At 51.2% G+C, this 19,591-nt stretch overlaps 1 protein-coding gene and 1 non-coding gene across 5 annotated transcripts in view; both read right to left on the bottom strand.

Moving 5' to 3' along the window:
• ATCAY (ATCAY kinesin light chain interacting caytaxin) overlaps positions 1–19,591 on the bottom strand; it is a 34,681-nt gene that overhangs the window by 11,473 nt on the left and 3,617 nt on the right. For 2 of the 4 annotated variants that reach the window (XM_036313759.1, XM_036313760.1), the window contains exons 3-8: positions 6,445–6,503; positions 5,857–6,078; positions 4,180–4,365; positions 3,792–3,894; positions 2,628–2,759; positions 1,941–2,027 (exon numbers count right to left, since the gene is read on the bottom strand). In XM_036313759.1, the coding sequence (XP_036169652.1) occupies positions 1,941–2,027; positions 2,628–2,759; positions 3,792–3,894; positions 4,180–4,365; positions 5,857–6,078; positions 6,445–6,503 (789 nt within the window). Of the gene's footprint in view, positions 1–1,940; positions 2,028–2,627; positions 2,760–3,791; positions 3,895–4,179; positions 4,366–5,856; positions 6,079–6,444; positions 6,757–19,591 lie in introns of those variants that run through there. The other 2 variants (XM_036313758.1, XM_036313757.1) reach the window with 2 other exon arrangements.
• Positions 8,029–8,139, bottom strand: LOC118659413. Its single transcript, XR_004968544.1, has one exon. It is a non-coding gene; the product is annotated as a U6 spliceosomal RNA (small nuclear RNA).

Below are 19,591 nucleotides of genomic sequence, written 5' to 3'. Positions count from 1 at the left end.
TCACAGAACCTCGGGGTTGGACTGCAGGTCAGAACTGGCCTCCGTTTTCCTCAGCTTTTCTGTTACAGATTTTTAAAATTGACTTTTAGAGAGAGAGGAAGGAAGAGGGAGAGAGAAACACCGATGTGAGAGTACAGATTGGCTGCCTTTTGCACGCCCTTCTGGGGATCGAGCCCGTAGCCCAGGCCCTGACCGGGAATTGAACCTGCAACCTTGTAGTGCCCCAGATCATGTCCAACCAACGGGGCCACACTGGCCAGGGCCACTTTCCTCAGCTTTCAAAAGGAGAAGTGCATTTTCCTCCCCTCTCCCCTCTTCTCTCTTTGAAAGCTCAAAACAAGATCCTCACAATTTGCCATGGGAATAGCAACCAAGAGCGAGTGAATGGTCTGCCTTGGGCGATGGGATATTGAGGCCAGAACGCCGTTCTGTTAGGCCGATGTGCGTGTTCACCGTTTTGCCCAGTGGGTTCATCATGAGCACAAAGGATCCATAGCTAGTGTACTGTTCGCCTGCTTTCACTATTACGAGTCCTTGAGCACAGAGCGCTTGAAGTTGCCTCCTTGCAAATCCTTCAAGGCAAAGTATGGGCCCGACTCTCTCTCTCTCTCTTTTTTTTAATTTCAGAGAGGAAGGGAGAGAGAGAGAGAGAGAGAGAGAGAGAGAGAGAGAGAGAGAGAGAGAGAGAGAAACATCCACGATGAGAGGGAATCATGGATCGGCTGCCTCCTGCACGCCCCACACTGGGGATGGAGCCCACAACCTGGCCATGTGCCCTGACCAGGAATCGAACCGTGACCTCCCGGTTCCCAGGTCCACGCTCAACCACTGAGCCACGCTGGCCGGGCTGGGCCCGACTCTGAAACGCATCACAGATTCTTAGTTGGGAATGTGGAAATGAAGAAGGATCTTGACTCAGTTCAGTGTTTGGCATGATGCTAAGTTAAATGTACGTTCAGTTTGTATGTGATTGAGTAGAGCATGTGAATTTGGGTTTCCTTGCTCTGTTTTTCCAGGTGCTTCTATATTGTGCAGCAGAGGGCGAACCCAGCAGGCTTGGAGGACCCAAACCCTCACATCGCAAGGAAAGAGCTGGCTCTTGGTACGCGTGGGAGATCACCTATAAGCTGAGAATCGTCCTGCCTGGTAAGAGTGTCTTAGGTGACCTGGGCCTCAAAGCCTGCCGTGCCGTCCGTGCTAACGGTGTGGCTTAGGGTGGGGGCCTTGAGCCACGTAATGTCAATGTGATCTCTGGAGTCGCTGAAGACCGAGTAGGTTCGGGCACCTGGTGCTCCGTTCCCGTGTGGCTAAGCTTGCTGAGAGAATCAGGGCTTTTGGCACAACCGGGAGGGGCTCACTGGAAGCTCATTTCCGGTTTCTCCTAGACTCCCGTGTGCACCCGTTTCCTTTGCCAATTTTAATCTTCATCCGTTCGCAGTAATAAAGCGGAACCATGGGTATAGCAGCTTTTCTGAGTCCTGTGAGTCCTTTTGGTAAATCATCGATCCCAAGGGGGGGTTTCACGTGTTGGTTCATTGAATGATTGGCCAGGAGTAGGTCAGACCCTCTTGGCATCCTAATGGCTCCCCCACAAATTCTGGAGTGGACGGAGCTGGGTTCCCTCCTGGGGAGTGTGGTGGGCTAGTGACCTTGCTGTGTGAGTCTGGGTGAGTTCCTGGACCTTTCTGAGCCTCAGTTTACTCATCCCTGAAATGTACTCAATGACACCAGCGTCTCAGGGTTAAATGGTAAAAGATATCCACCGTTCAGTATGGTAGAGCTGATTATTATTTCTCTCACGTTTGTCGCTTAATAACAATACCTGTGATTGAAAAGTGTTTAAATTAATACTACCTATTTAGCATAGAGAAGTTGGGAAATGCTGATTAAAAATAAAAGACACAACCCACGGGGGATCTGGACACAGGTTGCAGCCTCACCTGATGAAGGGGCGGGAGATGGCCAGCACAGTGCGGATGAACCAGGACGGGTGGACGATGATTAAGGACTTCAGGTTCTTCCGTAACCTGCGTGGGAAGGCAGAGGCAGCAAGATGGGCTCCTGGGGCAGGCCCTGGGGAGGGAGGGGCTGCCTCCTCCGCCCTCCCTGGGGCACCACCACGTTACAGGGAGAAGGCAGAGGCTCTGGAAGCTAAGCCCCTTGGCGGAGTTTGCAAGTGGCAGAGCTGTCTCTCTCCTAAATTAGAGTCTGAGCAATTTTCCTTTGTCACGCTGAATTGCATTCCCCCGTCTCGCCCCAAATCCATAACTCCTGGGTCCCGAGAAGGGGACACTATTTGGAAAACAGGGTCTTTGCAGATGTATCGCTTTCAGGTGAGGTCAGACCAGGGCAGGGTGGGCCTCTAATACATGACGAGTGGCGTCCTTGTGAAAAGAGGAAATTGAAGACACAGACGCACACTCAGGGAGGTGCCATGTGGAGATGAAGGCAGAGACTGGGGTGATGCATCTACAAACCAGGGGGCACCAAGGCTTGCCGGCGACCACTAGAAGCTGGGGGAGCACAGAGCAGATGCTCCCTCAGGGCCCCAGGGTCTCCCTCTGGAACCAGCCCTGCTCGGGGTCCCCTTGCACCGGAGGCAGGCCCCGCCCCCCGCCCCCCCTCACCTTCTGTCGATCATCTGGTAGCACTTCTTCAGCCAGCTGATGCCGGGCATCCTCCGCCGGGGGGTGGCACCATTCAGGTACACAATCATGTAATCCTCTGCCACCAGGAGTTCCAAACTGCTGATGACGTACCTGGTCACAGGGCACGGAGGACAGGGGACCCAGTGAGAGCGATCCTGAGTTAGAAAGCCCCAGGTCCTGGGACTGGACACCTGTGGCACCTGCTCCCTTTGCCACCCCCGGCCCCAGCTGCGCCAGCCACACTCCGGGGGTGGTGGTGGTGGATGTGATTAACCCCAGCCCACCCCAAATTTGTGTCCGTGAGTATAATGATTATAGTAGTTACTATTTAATTGAGCACTTACTATGTGCCATGCTTTATATGCATGACTTCACTTACTATCTCCACTAATTCTGCGGATGGGTTTCAATAGCCCCAGATATAGCTGGGGAACAGGCACCCACCGTGGGTAACTCACGGCACCAAATGTTAGGGACCTGGGGTCCCTTCTGGCTCTATCTCTCTCTGTGGGATTTCAGAAAAATCCTTTCTGCTCTCGTAGCCTCTCCTTTCTGATTTGTAATTGGGTTCCCTGGTCTCTCAGGCCACTTCCCATTCTGACCTCCCACAGGTACCTCCTCATCCTCCGGCCCGCCTGGCACCCAAGCCCTGCTGTGTAAGAAGGGAATCTTCATAATAACGATAGTGAGTGATCATGACTTACAGAGCTCTTACTGCCATCTGCCCGGTGCTTCGTATGTATTATCTGGCTCCGTCACAACAGAACGCTACCTGTGTGTCCTTGGGCAAGTGACTTACTGTCTGTGCCTCGGACTCTGCCCCTGTCGAATGGGAGGCGCCCACCCCACACACAGGGTTATGGGGAGGATGGAATTGCGTCATCAGGGACGCAGCACGCAGCCTCGTGGCTGCCGCATAGCGAATACTCAATACATGACAGCGACGCCGACGATCATGATTGCACCGATGAGGCCCAGTGGGTGAGCAGGGAACTCAGATCTAGGTCTGCTGGTGGCCCAGCCCCTGCCTGGTGCCAGGCAGAGCCCCCTCCCAATGTGGTTCGCACAGCCTGGTCCAGCCCGCTGCCGGGCCCTCAGGAATGTCGGGGGGTGGGGGGGAGGGTGCAGCCGGCGGCCACTTACAGGAAGAGGTGCTCCATGAGGTAGTGGTAGTCGGGAGAGCTGCTGTCTGGGAGGAAGCAGGCGGCAAAGACGATGATGGCACTGAGGCCTTCACCATAGTACCCTGGGGAGAGACGGGCAGAGCCCTCGCTGAGCTCTAAGCTCTGAGCCGCCCCATGCCCCTGACCTGTCCTGCCTTTGGTAGGGAACGCCAGCCATCCTCCTAGGCACCCCCTATGGGGACCCGGCATCCATGGCTCATCCTCATGCAAGTTTCACCCCCACCCACCCAGAGACGAGAGCTTAGCATCCCCGTGGCCCCGAAGAGGCTGGGGTTCAGAGCGGGCCACTGAGGGGGCTCCCGTTGCCCAGCTGGAGTCAGGAGGGGGCCCCAGGGGTGTGGCCTCACCTCCGTGGGTCACCACCCTCATGTAGGGCCGGATCATGTGCAGGTCAATGCGATGCTCCTGTTCTCCGATGATCACTGTCCGCCACAGGCGCCCGTTGGCGGCACTGCCGTCGTCAGCCGCGCCGTCCCCGAACAGATCCGCGCTGGCCCCGGGCATGTTCTTGGCAGCGGCCACGGGGGTGTCATCTGGAAGGGAGGCCTGAGTTTGACGTCTCGTCCCAGCCTCTCCCAGCTCCCGCTGCTGCCCATGGCCGCAGAGCCCCCACCTCTCTCCCCAGGCCACAGGCAAAACACCTGTCCTCTACTTCGCTCACCAACAGCGTTAGCCTGAGGCGGCTGGGAAAACGAGGGACCTGGTCGTCAGAAAGTCACACCCAAGTAACTTTCTTTCAGGCCATGGCACACAGGACCGTGCCCAGGGTGGGTGTCAGGCCGCCAGCCCGGGGAGAGCTCATTTCTGTGAACGGCCTGCTGTGTGACCGGGCACGCCTGCTTTCCCTCTCTGGGCATCGTTCCTGCTCGGCCACTCTTAGAACATCCACCTCGTTCCCACCTCTCGCCCTGCGGGCCTCCTGCCTCAGGAAGTGACTCTCAGGCCCCCACCAACCCCAGGCATCACCACTGGCTCCTTCCTCCCTTTATATTCCACACCCACCCAGCAGGTTCTGCGGCTCTGATTCCATCCGCTCCGATTCTATTTCTGTGGGTGGCCACCGCCATCGCAGGCTTTCTGACCTAACCTGTGCTTTTGTCTTGAGATGTCAGATCAACTATCATCCCCCCAGCGAGACCTGCCCTGACCACCCTTCCAAAGGAGTCCCCCACACTCAGCTCCCCCAGCTCAAGGAGTCTCACCCTGAGCATTTAGGGTAGGCGTCCTCAAACTTTTTAAACAGGGGGCCAGTTCACTGTCCCTCAGACCGTCGGAGGGCCAGACTATAATTAAAAAAAAAACTATGAACAAATTCCTATGCACACAGCGGCAGCAAAAACACCCGGTGGGCCGGATAAATGTTTTCGGCGGGCCCCATGTGGCCCGCGGGCTGTAGTTTGAGGACCCCTGATTTAGGGTATTTGGGCCTGGGTGGGGGGGGCTGTCCTGGGCACTGTGGGGTGTTGAGCAGCACCCCTGGTCTCCACAGATGTCACCAAACATTGCCCAGTGTTCTTTGGGGGACTGAATCACCCCTCAGGTGAGACCCTGCCCCAGGCCTTCACCTCCCCTAAGGTGCTCACGGCACTGATGACCAGCTGCTACGACCTCACACTCCGTTCTCTCATTACCTAGCGTCTGTCTCTGACCAGTGTGCGTGCAGGCGGCACCCGCTCTTCCTGCCGTATTCCCTCCACACCCCACGTCGCAGTGGAGACCTGCTCCTGAGTAAATGCCCCACAAACACGCGTGGGGCCAGCTGGAGGCACTTTCTTTTGGTCTCTGTCAGCTTTGAGAACCATGTTCCCCCAGAAAAACCCAAGTTTACAAGAAAAACATGCATGGAGTTGCAGGGGCAGGAGGATCTGGGGATGTGCCGTGAGCCCTGAGTTGGGGTACCTGCCCTACCCGAGCCTGCAGGGATGGAGGAATTGCTCTACCAAGCTGGCCCCGGAAGCCAGTAGGGCTGCCGAGTGCGCCCTGGGGCCAGGCAGGTGCCATGAGCAAACCCCAAGTTCACTCACCTTCCCACTCCAGCTCATTGCCGTTCCCCAGGAACTCCAGCGAGTCCGTCTCATCGGGGGTCTCGATGTCATCCACGTTGATGTCCAGGTCATCGGGGGTGTCCAAGAAGTCGTCCGACAGCAGGGAGCCCTCGCTCTGGTCCAGGGAGATGTTGATCTCCGGGGCAACCAGCGTCTTTCGCTTGCGGTGGGCTCCGTTGAAGTTCAGCGTGTTGGGAGGGGCTGTGGGGAAGCAGGAAAACAGAAACAAAACAAAACAAAACAGGTGCTTTTTCTTTCTTTCTCCTCCTCTCCACTTCCTGACCCAGTGGGAGCCGCACCCCATTGTGGGTAGGCTCACTCCCTCTATTTAGTAAATGAGAAACTGGAAGCACAGAGAGGTTGAGTAACCAGCTCAAGGACACTCAGCAGCACCCCTGTGCCGACTTCATGACGGTGCCCACATGTCTCTCGCCCACCACAGCTGCTTTCCTTGCAGGCCTCGGAGCAGAGCTACCCCCTTTCCTGACGTGCCACTCAGCAGTCACAGCCTCTGGCATTTCTACAGTCTCTGGCGGAGCACCCCTTTCTGCACGTGTGGAAACTCACAGGACGTGTCTTCCGCTGGGCTGCCGAGCGCGTCCATCCCCGTCTCTTCCCGGAGTGGCCTGGGAACCCAGCCAGGAGGGGCATCGATCACCAGGCACCGAAAATCCAGCAACCGGAGCAGGGAGTGCAGACAACAACAACAACAACAGCACCCGTTTAGCTCTGGGAATCGTGGGCACAAAACATATCTGTGCATTAGCACAGAAAGTCAGAGCGCCCCGGTGCCGGAGGGCTCCCTGCAGAGAACATAATGGATATTGTCTTTCCATTAGGGAAAGCCAAAGCTGAGGGCGAGGGAGGGTCTCGTCCGGGGTCACCCGGTTTTACACGCTCTGGGATATAAGCCACACTCTTCATGGGGTGGCTGCAGAGATTAGATGCAGCAAGAAGTTTTCCAACGGACATGGCAGTCAATCGGAAGGGCTCTCCACGGCCAACGCTGGGCAGTTATTTGGATTGTAAGCCAAAGAGTAAAAGAAAATGTCCATGAGACCATATGGGTCTAAAGAAATGATTGAATAAATAACTACAGGGGAGAAGAGACAACTTATCTGCACAGAAAAATTCCAAATAATGTATGTAGATACTCTGCCCTCAGGCGATGGAGGATAGCTCCCTGCGCTTTCCTGTGGGCTGGACAGCACGTATGGTGCCAGGTGGGTGCTGGAAATAGCGGAAGAAACCTGACCCACACCCTCAGGCAGGGACTCAGGTCAACGTCAACAGTGGTGAGACTTGCTGACATGTGACCCTGGTTCTGAGGGGATGGAAGGGCCCTTCACTGTGGGGTCTTCCTCTCAGAGCCCATCACCCTGGTCTAGTCATGAGAAAAACACCAGACAAATCCCCAGTTTAGGGATATTCTACAAAATCCCTGACCCGTCCTCCTCAAAACTGTCAAAGTCACCCCAAACCAGGACAGTCTGAGAACATGTCACAGCCCAGAGGGGCCTATGGAGATGTGAGGACTGAATGTTACCTGGGATCCTGGGGGGGCTTCTGGGCAGAGAAAGGATATTAGGAGAAAAGGACTATGGATCTGAATAAACTGTGGACTTGAGTCATGAATCATGTGTCAACGCTGGTCCATTCATTGTAACAAAAGTACCAGCCTGATTTAAAATGTTAGTCAGAGGAGGAACTGGGTGTGGGGTATATGGAACCCTTCTGTACTATTGGTGCAACTTTTCTGGAAATAGAAAACTTCTAACAGGTATTTATGCCGTTTTATTGACTAGCCTTCCGATGCTATACTGTACATTCCTATGACTGTAAGTGCCAATATGTACTTCTCAATACCTTCCCCTTTTTCACGCAGCCCCCCACCCAATCCCCCTCTGGCACCCATCAGTCTGTTCTCTGTATCTATGAGTCTGTTTCTGTTTTATTTATTCATTTATATTGTTCATCAGATTCCACATACAAGTGAAATCGCATGGTATTTGTCTTTTTCTGACGGACTTCTTTCACTTGGCGTCATATCCTCTAGGTCCATCCATGCTGTCACAAATGATAAGATTTCATTCTTTCTTATGGCCAAGTAATATTCCATTATAGATATATGTACCACTACTTTTTTTTTTTTTAAATGTGGAACGCGTCACAGGATTTGCTGGACAGCCTTATGCAGGGGCCATGCAAATCTCTCTTCTCTGTATCGTTCCAATTTAGTATATGTGCTGCCGAAGCCAACACAACCACTACTTTTTTATCTACTTGTCTGTTAATGGCCCCTTAAGTTGCTTCCATACCTTGGCTACTGTAAATAATGCTGTAACGAGCATGGGAGTGCATATATTCTTTCCAATTCCTGTTTTGGGTTTCTTCAGATACATACCCAGAAGTGGAATCGCTGGGCCACAAGGCAGTTCTACTTTTAATTTATTGAGGGCCCTCCATTCTGTTTCCCATAGTGGCTGCACCAATATGCATTCCCACCAACAGTGCACAGGGGTTCCCTTTTCTCCCCGTCCTTGCCAAGACTTGTTGTTTGTTGTTTTATTGGTGATAGCCATTCTGACAGGTGTGAGGCGATATTTCATTGTGATTTTAATTTGCATTTCGCTGATTAGTGATGTTGAGCATCTTTTCGTTTGTCTATTGGCCATCTGTATGTCCTTTTTTGGAGACGTGTCAATTCAGGTCCCTTACCTATTTTTTAATGAGGTTGTTTGTTTTTTGGTGTTGAGTTGTATGAGGGTTTTTAAAAAAATAAATTTTGGGCATTAACTCCTTATCAGATGTATCCTTGGTGAGTAAGTTCTCCCATTCAGTGGGTTGTCCTTTTGTTTTGTTGATGGTTTCTTTTGCAAAGCTTTTCAGTTTGAAGTAGTCCCATTTGTTTATTTTTTCTTTTGTTTCCCTAGCTTGAGGAGGTAGATCAGAAAAAGTATTACTAAGAGAAATGCCTGAAAATAAAAATAAAATCTATTTTCTAAAAAGATAGAAATGTCAAAGATTTTACTGCCTATGTTTTCTTCTAGGGTTTTTATGGTTTCGAGTTTTACATATAGTCGTTAGTCCATTTTGAGCTTATTCTTGTACTAGTATATGGTATAAGAAAGTAGGCTGTTTCATTTCTTTGCCTGTATCTGTCCAAAGAACCAAACACCATTTTATTGAGTAGACTGCCTTAACTCATTGTATGTTCTTGCCTCCTTCGTCAAATAGGAGTGGTTTATTTCTGGGCTCTCTATTCATGTTCCTATACAGTGGGGCCTTGACTTACGAGTTTAATTCGTTCTGAGACCGAGCTCGTTAAGGAGCTCGTTAACTCAAATTACTCTATCAACTCAATGCAAAAAATCGGCTGAGAGACAGCTGGTATCTCAAAAAACTCGTTAGTTGGGGACACTCGTAAGTCAAGGCCCCACTGTATGTCTGTTTTCATGCCAGTACCATGCTGTTTTGATTACTATGCCTTGCAGAATAGTTTGGTATCAGGTAGCGTGATTCCTCAAATGTTGTTCTGTCTCAAGATTGCTATGGCTCTTCGGGGTCTTCTGTGATTCCATTCACATTTTTTGATTACTTGTTAGCGTTCTGTGAAATATATTATTGGCATTCTGATAGGATTTGAGGTGAATCTATAGATTGCTGTGGGTAGTACGGACATTTTAACAATGCCCCGAGCATGGCACGTGCTTCCATTTATTTGTATCTTCTTTAATTTCTTTGTTCAGCATCTTATAATTTTCCAAAAACAGGTCTTTTACCTCCTTGGTTAAGTTCATTCCTAGGTAATTTTGTACGCAATTGTAAATGTGATGGTTCTCTTAATTTGCCTTTCTGATGGTTCATTACTGGCATATAAAAATGCAACCGATTTCTGGATATTTATTTTGTATTCTGTTACTTTCCTGAATTTATCTATCAGTGCTAGTAGTTTTTTTGTGGGATCGTTAGGATTCATTATATACAGAAAAAGCAATTTTTAAAAACGCTGCCCTCTATGCATTTGTGCCCCGCTAATGCTTGGTGGAGCACAGATGTGCGGAATAAGACCTGTCTCTCTGGTCATGACCAGACTGTATTTTGGAGCAACAACTCTGACTGCCTGAGCGGCACCCACGAGCTCCAGGTCCTGTGCTCCCCGGGGACCTGGAATATCCCAGGCCGAAGGATCTGCAGCATGCACGGGCTGTCCAGACTCTAGCTGTGGGGCATGCTGACTCTGGGAAGCATACAGTCTTCATTCATTCCTGCCTCTTCAACCGAAAGGGGGGCTGTTTGGACTGGGAAGGACGGTAGAATGCGCTTTCCTTTCAAACACTCTTTCTTCCCTCGCCTCTGTTCCTTGCAGGGGATGACCTGTACCTTTTGCAGGGTGGAACCCACCCACGCTTCTTCCTTTTCCTCCCTCCCACCTTTCCCCATGCACCACGCATTGAATGTTCTTTGAGTAACCACTCCCTTCCAGGTGCTTTGATGGGTTTTGGAGGTACAGGGTGAATCAGATGTTGCCCTGCTCTCCTGGAGGTCAAAAATAGAGCTGAGGCCCTAAGAAAATGAAGACATCCGTCCACACGAACACCCATACTCGAATGTTCACAGAAGCACGACTCACAATGGCCCAAAAGTGGGAACAACCCAGATATCTATCCATCGATGAATGAATAAACGAAGTGTGACCCAGCCGCACGATGGAATATTATGCAGCCATGAAAAGGAAGGAAGCAGGGACTCATGCTGCAGCATGGGTGGACCTCGAAAACTTTATGCTAAGTTAGAGACGACAGGCACAAAAGGCCACCCAATATGTGATTCGTTTATGTGAAATGTCCAGAACAGGCACACCTAGAGACGGAAAGGGGGTTAGTGGTTGCCAGGGGCTGGGGGGAGGTGTGTGTGTGTGGGGGGCGACTGCTAAGGGGGACAGGGCTCCTTCTTGGGGTGATAGAAACGTTCTGGAACTACACAGAAGTGATGACTGCACAACATGGGAGTGCATCAAATGCCACTAATTCGTGCATTCAAAAGGGTTAATTTTATGTTACATGAATTTCACCTCAACTGTTTTTTTTATTAAATATTTTTAATTGATTTCCGAGAGGAAGGGAGATAGAAACATCAATGATGAGAGAGAATCATTGATCGGCTGCCTCCTGCAGGCCCCACACTGGGCCTGTGCCCTGACTGGGAATCGAATTGGAACCTTCTGGATCATAGGTCGATGCTCAACTGCCGAGCCCTGCTGACTGGGCTCAACTGTATTTTTTTTTTTTATATAAAGGCAAGTTTCTAATAAAGTCAGAAGAAGGTTTTAAAGAGGCATTTCATGCCCTAACCGGTTTGGCTCAGTGGATAGAGCGTCGGCCTGCGGACTGAAGGGTCCCGGGTTCGATTCCGGTCAAGGGCATGTACCTTGGTTGCGGGCACATCCCCAGTGGGGAGTGTGCAGGAGGCAGCTGATCGATGTTTCTCTCTCATCGATGTTTCTGACGCTCTATCCCTCTCCCTTCCTCTCTGTAAAAAACCAATAAAAACATATTAAAAAATAAATAAAGAGGCATTTCATGTACACACTGCTCTGCTCCTCTTTGTAGCTGCCGCCCTTGCTCTCAACATGGGGGAGGGGCGGGGCTGCTGACTCATGACTCGGTCCAGGGTCCTGGCGTACAGGAAGCACATTGCCCATGGGCAAGGTCGCCCCAAATTGCAGACTGATGGCAGATGCACCACCCCTGGTTCCATCCAGCCCACACAGCATTTAAACACTTTAAATCTGCGGTTAAAGCAGAGATCTGACACAAACGTTCTAGCTTCCTGTCTCTTCTTGAATCAGATCTGCCCTTACATGTGGTAAGCACCACCAGGAACTGACTGTCCGCCTCTCCTGTTCAGCCGGGTGTTGGAATTTTCTTCCAGCTCCTTCTCTCGTTGACGCTGCCTGCCCGGCACGCTTCAGCGTCTGAGGCTGCGATTCCTGTTCCGGAATCAGCTAGAATCATGTGTGACCCTCACGGACAGGGCATTCGCTGTGTGCCGGGTTGGAATGTGCAGGGCAAGATCTCATTTGCTCCTCACAGCAGCCACATGAGGAGGCGGAAGCCAGTGTCACAGGAGAGGAAACTGAGGCTGGACTGGAGGACCCCCTCCGGGTTGAAATGAAGTGGGCAGAGCTAAATCCGGCCGCTGCCCTGTACTGCCCCCTTGTGCCCAGCCAGCACACGTGCATCAACCCGAGGCGGACCATAGGGAAGTAGCCCTCTGGCCTGGGGAGCATCTCCCATGGGCTGAGCAGGGAGCCGTTCGGCCACCCACTCCTCCTGGCAGGGAACTGCCCTGTGGTGCAGCCAGCACCGTCTTCAGCTCTCATCAGGGTGTGATTCAGCCTCCCACCCTGGGCGGTCCATGAAGGTCCTACGTGGCCACCGATCTAGCCTAAATGTCAAGGTGGGGAAAGCATCCAACTGCTCAGCGACTCGGACGGGAACCAAGGACCCGAGTAAACAGTGGGAAGGTCTGAGAGGGCTGGGAGCAAACATCGCCCTGAGGCTCTCCAGCGCTCTGCGGCCAGGGGGTTCCCTTCCCTTCCCTCTCTGAGCCTTGCTTTTCCTCGTCAGTAAAATGAGAATAAGGCTAGCACCCACTTCTCACTAATTTCACCAATCCATTAGGGGAGCTCTGGGAAATGTACAGGGCTCAGACAGTAACACACAGTTTGCGGGGGGTTGGGGGGGTGGGGGGTGTTGTGAGGAGCTTTCTGCCAACTTGGCCAGGCTCTAGTACCCAGTTATCTGATCAAATGCTGGTCTAGGTGCTGCTGGGAAGGTATGAGGTAGATGTGGTTCAAATCTATAATCCATGGACATTAAGTCAGAGGCTATCCTCAACAATGTGGTGGGCCTCATGCAACGGAAAGGTCTGAGGTTTTCCCGAGGAAGAAGGAATTCTTGCTTGGCTCAGTGGTTGAACATCAACCTATGAACCCCGGGGGTCACACTTCGATTCCTGGTCAGGGCACGTGCCCGGGTTTCGGGCTTGATCCCCAGTAGGGGGCATGCAGGAGGCAGCGATCAATGATTCTCTCTCATCATTGATGTTTCTCTCTCTCTCTCTCTCTCTCTCTCTCTCTCTCTCCCCCCCCCCCCTCCCTTCCTTTCTGAAATCAATTTAAAAAATATGTTAAAAAAAGAAAGAACTGCAGCATTGAATCCAGCCCGAGTTTCCAGCCTGCCCTATGGATTTTAGACTTGACAGCCCTACAATTGAGCAAGACAATTCCTTGGAATAAATTATATATATAATATCCACAATCATATACACAAAATAATATGTTAAAACATATCTATATTATGAATACAATATACATACTTATATGTATAATTGTACATACATAATATAAACACAATAATAGTATATATTAATTAATAATAAGTACAACCATACAAATATATATTCTATATGTAATGAAAACCAACTGGTTCTGTGTTTTTTTCTTAAGAACCCTGATTGATACAAAAGGGAAGGAAGATGATAATCAAGTAAATAAACAGATGAACAGAGCAGATAGGTGCAACAAGGGAAATAAGCAAGATGAAGGAGGAGGGGGGCAGGGTGCAATCAGGGGTGGCCAGGGAAGGCTTCCTTGCGAAGGTGACTTTTTTTTGTTGCTGCTAATCCTTACCTAAGGATATTTTCCCATTGATTTTTAGAGGGAGTGGAAGAGAGAGGGAAAGACAGAGAGAAACATCGATGTGAGAGAAACACATCAATTGGTTGCCTCCTGCACAAGCCCCCATCAGGGCTGGGCCGGGGAGGAGCCTGCAACCGAGGCATGTGCCCTTGATCAGAATCGAACCCGGGACCATTCAGTCCGCAGGCTGGCGCTCTGTCCACTGAGCCAAACCGGGTAGGGCAAGCAGGTGACTTTTGAGTGGAGACTGAAGGCAAGAGGCTGGCATCATCATGGGAAGACTGCGGAAAGGACAATCTTGATAGAAGGCCCAGCAGGTGTGAGTACCCTGAGGCCAGATAAACTTGGCGAGTTGTAGGAACAGATCAGAAAGCGGACCAGGGTGTCAGGAGCAGAGAGAGCAGTGGGGAAGGGAGAGTGGAAGGAGGATGTGGGTGGGGAGAAAGGCAGGCCCCGGGGCAGGGGGTGCTGTCCTGGGGGTGGAAGGAGGTCATGAGGCTGAGGCGCCTGGCACAGCCCAGAGAATGCAATGGATACTCAATAAACGTTCCAGCTCATGCTGGAGAACTGGAGAAGCTGACTCAGCAGGACTCCGGACTCCTTGGAGGACAGGCCACGGCTTCTGACCAGGGCAGAGCAAATACCCATCCTGCCGGGCCACCGGGCTGCGGCTTTCCGGGCAGGCGAGACCTTGTTACTCCCCCAAGTCCCAGGAAAACCTCAAACTACGCGGAGCTAAAGCCTTGCCACGGACCCGAGGCGGACGCAGATGGCTCTCGGTAGAGCTTGCTCTCAGCGATGGGCGACCCAGGGAAAAGGTTGGGCTCCCCTGCATATGCAGGGCACACGGTGTGGCTTCCTCCTTCTGTGGGCGCTAATGGTGTCCTCCCAGGAGGGTAACTCAGTTACTAACCCCCAGGGCCTGGGACTGGGGCCTGTTTGCAAATAGCGTCTTTGCAGATGGAATGAAGTTGAGGTCATACTGGATTATGGGGCCCTGAATCCAATAAGTGGTGTACTTATAAGGAGAAGAAAACGTGGATACAGGCACTCAGAGGAGAAGGCCCTGTGAAGGTGGAGGCAGAGGTTAAAGTGACGTGTCCACGAGCCGAGGGATGCCAAGGAGTGCCAGCCGGCACCAGAAGCTGGAAGAGGTGGAAGGACCCTCCCTGGGAGCCCGAGGGCCTCAGAGGGAGCATGGTCTCGCCGGCACCTTGACTTCGGATGTCTAGCCTCCAGAAGCGGGAAAGAATCCATTTCTGTGTCGTAAGCCATCCGGTTGGCGGTACTTTGCTATGGCAGCTCCAGGAAACGCATGCACCCTTTCAGGGTGAAATAAAAACCCTTCGCCTGGAGGTCACGGTTTGATTCCCGGTCAGGGCACACGGCCGGGTTGCAGGATTGATCCCCACGGTGGAGGCAGGAGGCAGCCGATCACTGATTCTCTCTCATCATTGATGTTTCTCTCTCTCTTCCCCATCTCCTTCCTCTCTAAAATCAATAAAAATATATGTTTCAAAAACCCCTCACCGGTGCATCCCTCAGGAGGTGGCGTCTGTGAACCCTCCAACCTCGTACCAGTTGGGCTCTCACACTGCACTCCTTACCAGGCCGAGGTCTTCCTTGCCCCAGTGTCCAGGGCACATCCTGGTCCCTCTGCCTCGAGGGCTGCTTCCTGCTTCTAGATGTTCTGTTAACACATTAAGCACTGAGCCTGTTTTGTCTTCCTTTCCGTTTAGCCCGCGATATCCGATTTCACCGACATGCTGGCGGCACCAGTGACTGACCGGTCCGGACGGAAAGTATAGTGTCAGTCACCGGTGACTGACATGGCGCTTAACGTGTTAAGATGAGGACTATAGCAGAACAAACATTTATAAACAGAGCCCATGGCCACTGGGGTCAGACATCTGATCCTGCACCTGCCCCTCCTTGGCTATGAGACCCTGGTCCAGCCCTTCCCTCCCCTGGTTCTCAGTTTCTCCACTCAGCCTCCCTTCAGTCCCGGTCCTGCTCCTGCGGCCTCAAGGCCTTTACATGTGTCGCTCTCTCGGCTTGGAATGCTCAGCCGCTACCTGCTCAGACCCCACCCAGGCCCTCTCCCAGGGCCGAGAACCCACCTGCAATTTCTCAGTGGGTTGTAAGGTTAAAGGGGACAGCCTGTCTCTGCCCCAGACTGTGAGCACCCTTTGAGAGTGGCTGCCTTTTTTAAAAAATGTATTTTATTGATTTCAGAGAGGAAGGGAGAGAGAGAGAGAGACATCAATGATGAGAGAGAATCACTGATCGGTTGCCTTCTGCATGCCTCATACGGGGAATCGAGCCTGCAGCCCGGGCATGTGCCCTGATGGGGAATCAAACTGTGACCTCCTGGTTCGACACTCAACCATTGAGCCTCGCCGGCCGGGCTGAGGCAGCTGTCCTGTTCTCCACGTGTCCCCAGCGTTTCACCCAGGGCTGGGCGTACAGTCAGTGCAGATCATTAGACTGAGTTAGAGGAGAAAACTAGACAGTGAGATAGATAATCCCCAGGCTGCCCACACCTCAGACTCCATAAGAATCTGCAAAAGGGCAGGAAGTGAAGGAAAAGACAGCAAGGTAATGGCAGCAGGAGGGGGCTGTGGGCACGAGAAGCGTGAAGACGCCCCGGGGAAGGGCTCGCTGAGCTGGAAGGAATAGAATGGTGGGTTGTCTGGCACCAGACAGAGGTGCTTATGTTGAAATGCAGCTGGACGCAGCATCAAGGAGCTGCACTCATTTCTTCCAGAACGAGGAAGACAGACAGAGCCTTGGCAAGGCCCCCTCACCACGCAGGGCTGCACAGGGAGGCCACTCTCTCGCAAACACTGAACTGCTGAAAAGAGAGAGGGACCCTCTGCAGCTGCGGGAAACTTACTTGAAATTCACATTTGCAACCGCCATCAGCCCCATTTTTGTCTCCACAACACTTTCAAGAGGGGCTACCTTTTAAAATATTGGGAGGGCGGCAGAAAAGGTACTAGAGTGAACAAGACACAAAGAACTAGGAAAAGCCCGGCCGGCATGGCTCAGTGGCTGAGCACTGACCTATGAACAAGGAGGTCATGGTTCGATTTCTGGTCAGGGCACATGCCCAGGTTTCAGGCTTGATCCTCAGTGGGGGTGTGCAGGAGGCAGCCAATCATTGATTCTCTCTCATCATGGATGTTTCTATCTCTCTCTCCCTCTCCCTTCCTCTCTGAAATCAATCAAATATATATTTTTTAAAAACCTAAGAGGAACAATACTGAAGGTGACAATGACTCTGGGCAGTCTTCATCATTTAGACAGTCCATCTTAACCATCCGGCCCCACATACCTCATTGAGTTCTCACAACTTCCTGAGCCAGGGATGATTGCCCCTATTTTACAGATAGGAAAACTGAGGCACAAAGATGCTTGAAGAGTTGCCCAAGGTGGCTGAACAAGCCTGTTGGGGTTTGAATCAGAAGGTTCTCAAAGTCCAGGCCCAGGAGTGCTTTGGTCTCAGCAGAGGCCAGAGATGCTAAGACTGATCGAAGACCCATCGGAACCTGGACATTTGGTGCTGGAAGGAACCTACTGCAATCACCCCATCTGATCCTACTTTTTACGGGGGAGGAAACAGATCCTTCCCCTGAAACAGGAGCAAGTGACTGCTCTCAAAGCCACTTCCTGTCCATTTGGGAACCTTTCTATTTTATTTTTTTAAATATTTTTTTTTATTGAATTCAGACAGGAAAGGAGAGGGAGAGAGAGATAGAAACATCAATGATGAGAGAGAACCACCAATTGGCTGCCTTCTGCATGACCCCCACTGGGGATTGAGCCTGCAACCCAGGCATGTGCCCTGTACTGGAATCAAACCCAGGACCCTTCAGTTCGCAGGCCGACGCTCTATCCGCTGAGCCAAACCAGCTAAGGCTCTATTTTTATCTTTTTAAAATATATTTTTATTGATTTCAGAGAGGAAGGGAGAGGGAGAGAGAGATAGAAACATCAGTGATGAGAGAGCATCATTGATCCCTGCCTCCTGCATGCCCCCAACTGGGGGATCGAGCCTGCAACCTGGGCATGTGCCCTGACCGAGAATACAAACCCGTGACCTCCTGGTTCATAGGTTGACGCTCAACCACTGAGCAACACTGGCCGGACTAGAGTCTTTTTAGCTACATCAGGACTTCCTTGCTAGAAAACGATCCTGAATTTGCCCAAACTGCCAAGTCTGGGTGTCAGGAGACCCACCCCTTCCCCAGGCATTAGCACTCCCTACCTGATAGAGTTGAAGAGAAAGCCTTCTAGGAGGGAGTGTGGAGAGGAAAGAACATTCGAAAGGTGAAGGGGCAGGAGGTTGGCCCTAATGCAGTGGCCATCTCTTACCCAAAATACTTCTATTCCTGGAGACAAACTGCTACAGACGACGGTACTGAGCAGACAAGAGATCTCAGCCCTTCTGAGGATTGGCCCCTCTCGCTATAAAGAACCACACACCACACACACCTGTGCAAAATATAGACGGAAACTGACTAGCTTCGGGAGAGGCTAAATCCAAATTCAGCTGCGGCTCACGCCCTCCACACCGCAGCTTCCACTTGGACGCAGTTGAGAGGGAGCCCAGGACCGCTCCCACAGCCCGTCTAGCTTTTGAACGGGACCAGTTGTACAGAGCGAATCTCGGACCATTTGAGTCCACACGTTCTATATTGGACTCAAACCTGCGTCCCTTTCATGCCTGTGGTTCACCAGCCTAGTTTCTGCCCTCAGAGCCCTTGGCAACAGATTTCTGGAGCTGGAGAACCTCTTTAAAGCCTCTTCCAGGGTGAACAGGCTCAGTCTCTTTGTTCCCTCCCAGATGGTTATGTAACCAACTCTTGGTCATCATCTCCTGGGGTAAAGTCCTTGCATTAAAGGGGGAGGGAGATGAGTGGTTGTATCCAAATAATGAAATAGGGGAGCCTGTGCTGAAGATGGTTTGTGTTATGCAAGCAATGCCTCGCTGGAGGAGAAAGAGAGAGAGAGGGAGAGAGAGAGAGAGAGAGAGAGAGAGAGAGAGAGAGAGAGAGAGAGAGAGAAGGCCTGGTGGTTCTTGCATGTCAGCAGTGGATGCGGCTCAGGGCTTTCTTCCTACTTGTTTTAATTCCTTCCGGTGACTGTCATTCACTCATCCTATCTATTGAGCACCAACTGTATGCCAGGCTCTGTCCTCATGTTAGCATACATCAGTGGTCAAATCAAAGGCCCCTGCTCTCACAGAGTTCCCTTGGGGAGGGGGGGGGAATGGACTTAAAAAAAAGAGAAATATATAAAATAATTAGTGTAGTAGATAGTATGGGTCTCCTACAGCTGCTATAACAAATTACCACAAACTTTGTGGCTTAAACCAACACAAGTGTATTCTTTTATGATGCTAGAGGCCAGGAGTAAGTATGAAATCAGTGTCCCTGGGCTAAAGGCAAGGTGTGAGCAGGGCTAGTTTTTTCTGGAGGCTCCAGGGGAAAGTCTGTTTCCTGCTTTTTCCAGTTTCCAGAGGTGCTTGCATCCCTTGGTTCATGGCCCCTTCCTCCCATGACTCCCATCTGTTACTTCCGTCATCATAGCTCAGTGATGGCGAACCTTTTGAGCTCGGCGTGTCAGCATTTTGAAAAACCCTAACTTAACTCTGGTGCCGTGTCACATATAGAATTTTTTTTAATCTTTGCAACCATAGTAAAACAAAGACTTATATTTTTGATATTTATTTTATATATTTAAATGCCATTTAACAAAGAAAAATCAACCAAAAAAATGAGTTCATAGGTTCGCCATCACTGTCATAGCTCCTACTTCCATAGTCAAGTCTCCTTCTGCCTCCCTCTTATAAGGACCACCTGGATAACCCAGGATCATATCCTCATTTTAAGATCCTTAACTTAATCACACTTGCAAAGTGCCTTTTGCCATGAAGGGAATATTCTCAGGTTCCAGTGTTAGGATGTGGGTATCTTTGGGTGCCGTTCTTCAGAAACTTGGGAG

The sequence above is a fragment of the Myotis myotis genome, unplaced genomic scaffold (assembly GCF_014108235.1).
Source record: "Myotis myotis isolate mMyoMyo1 unplaced genomic scaffold, mMyoMyo1.p scaffold_m19_p_6, whole genome shotgun sequence".
In the NCBI taxonomy this organism is placed as follows: Eukaryota; Metazoa; Chordata; class Mammalia; order Chiroptera; family Vespertilionidae; genus Myotis; species Myotis myotis.
This window is presented reverse-complemented; position numbering and strand designations above follow the sequence as displayed.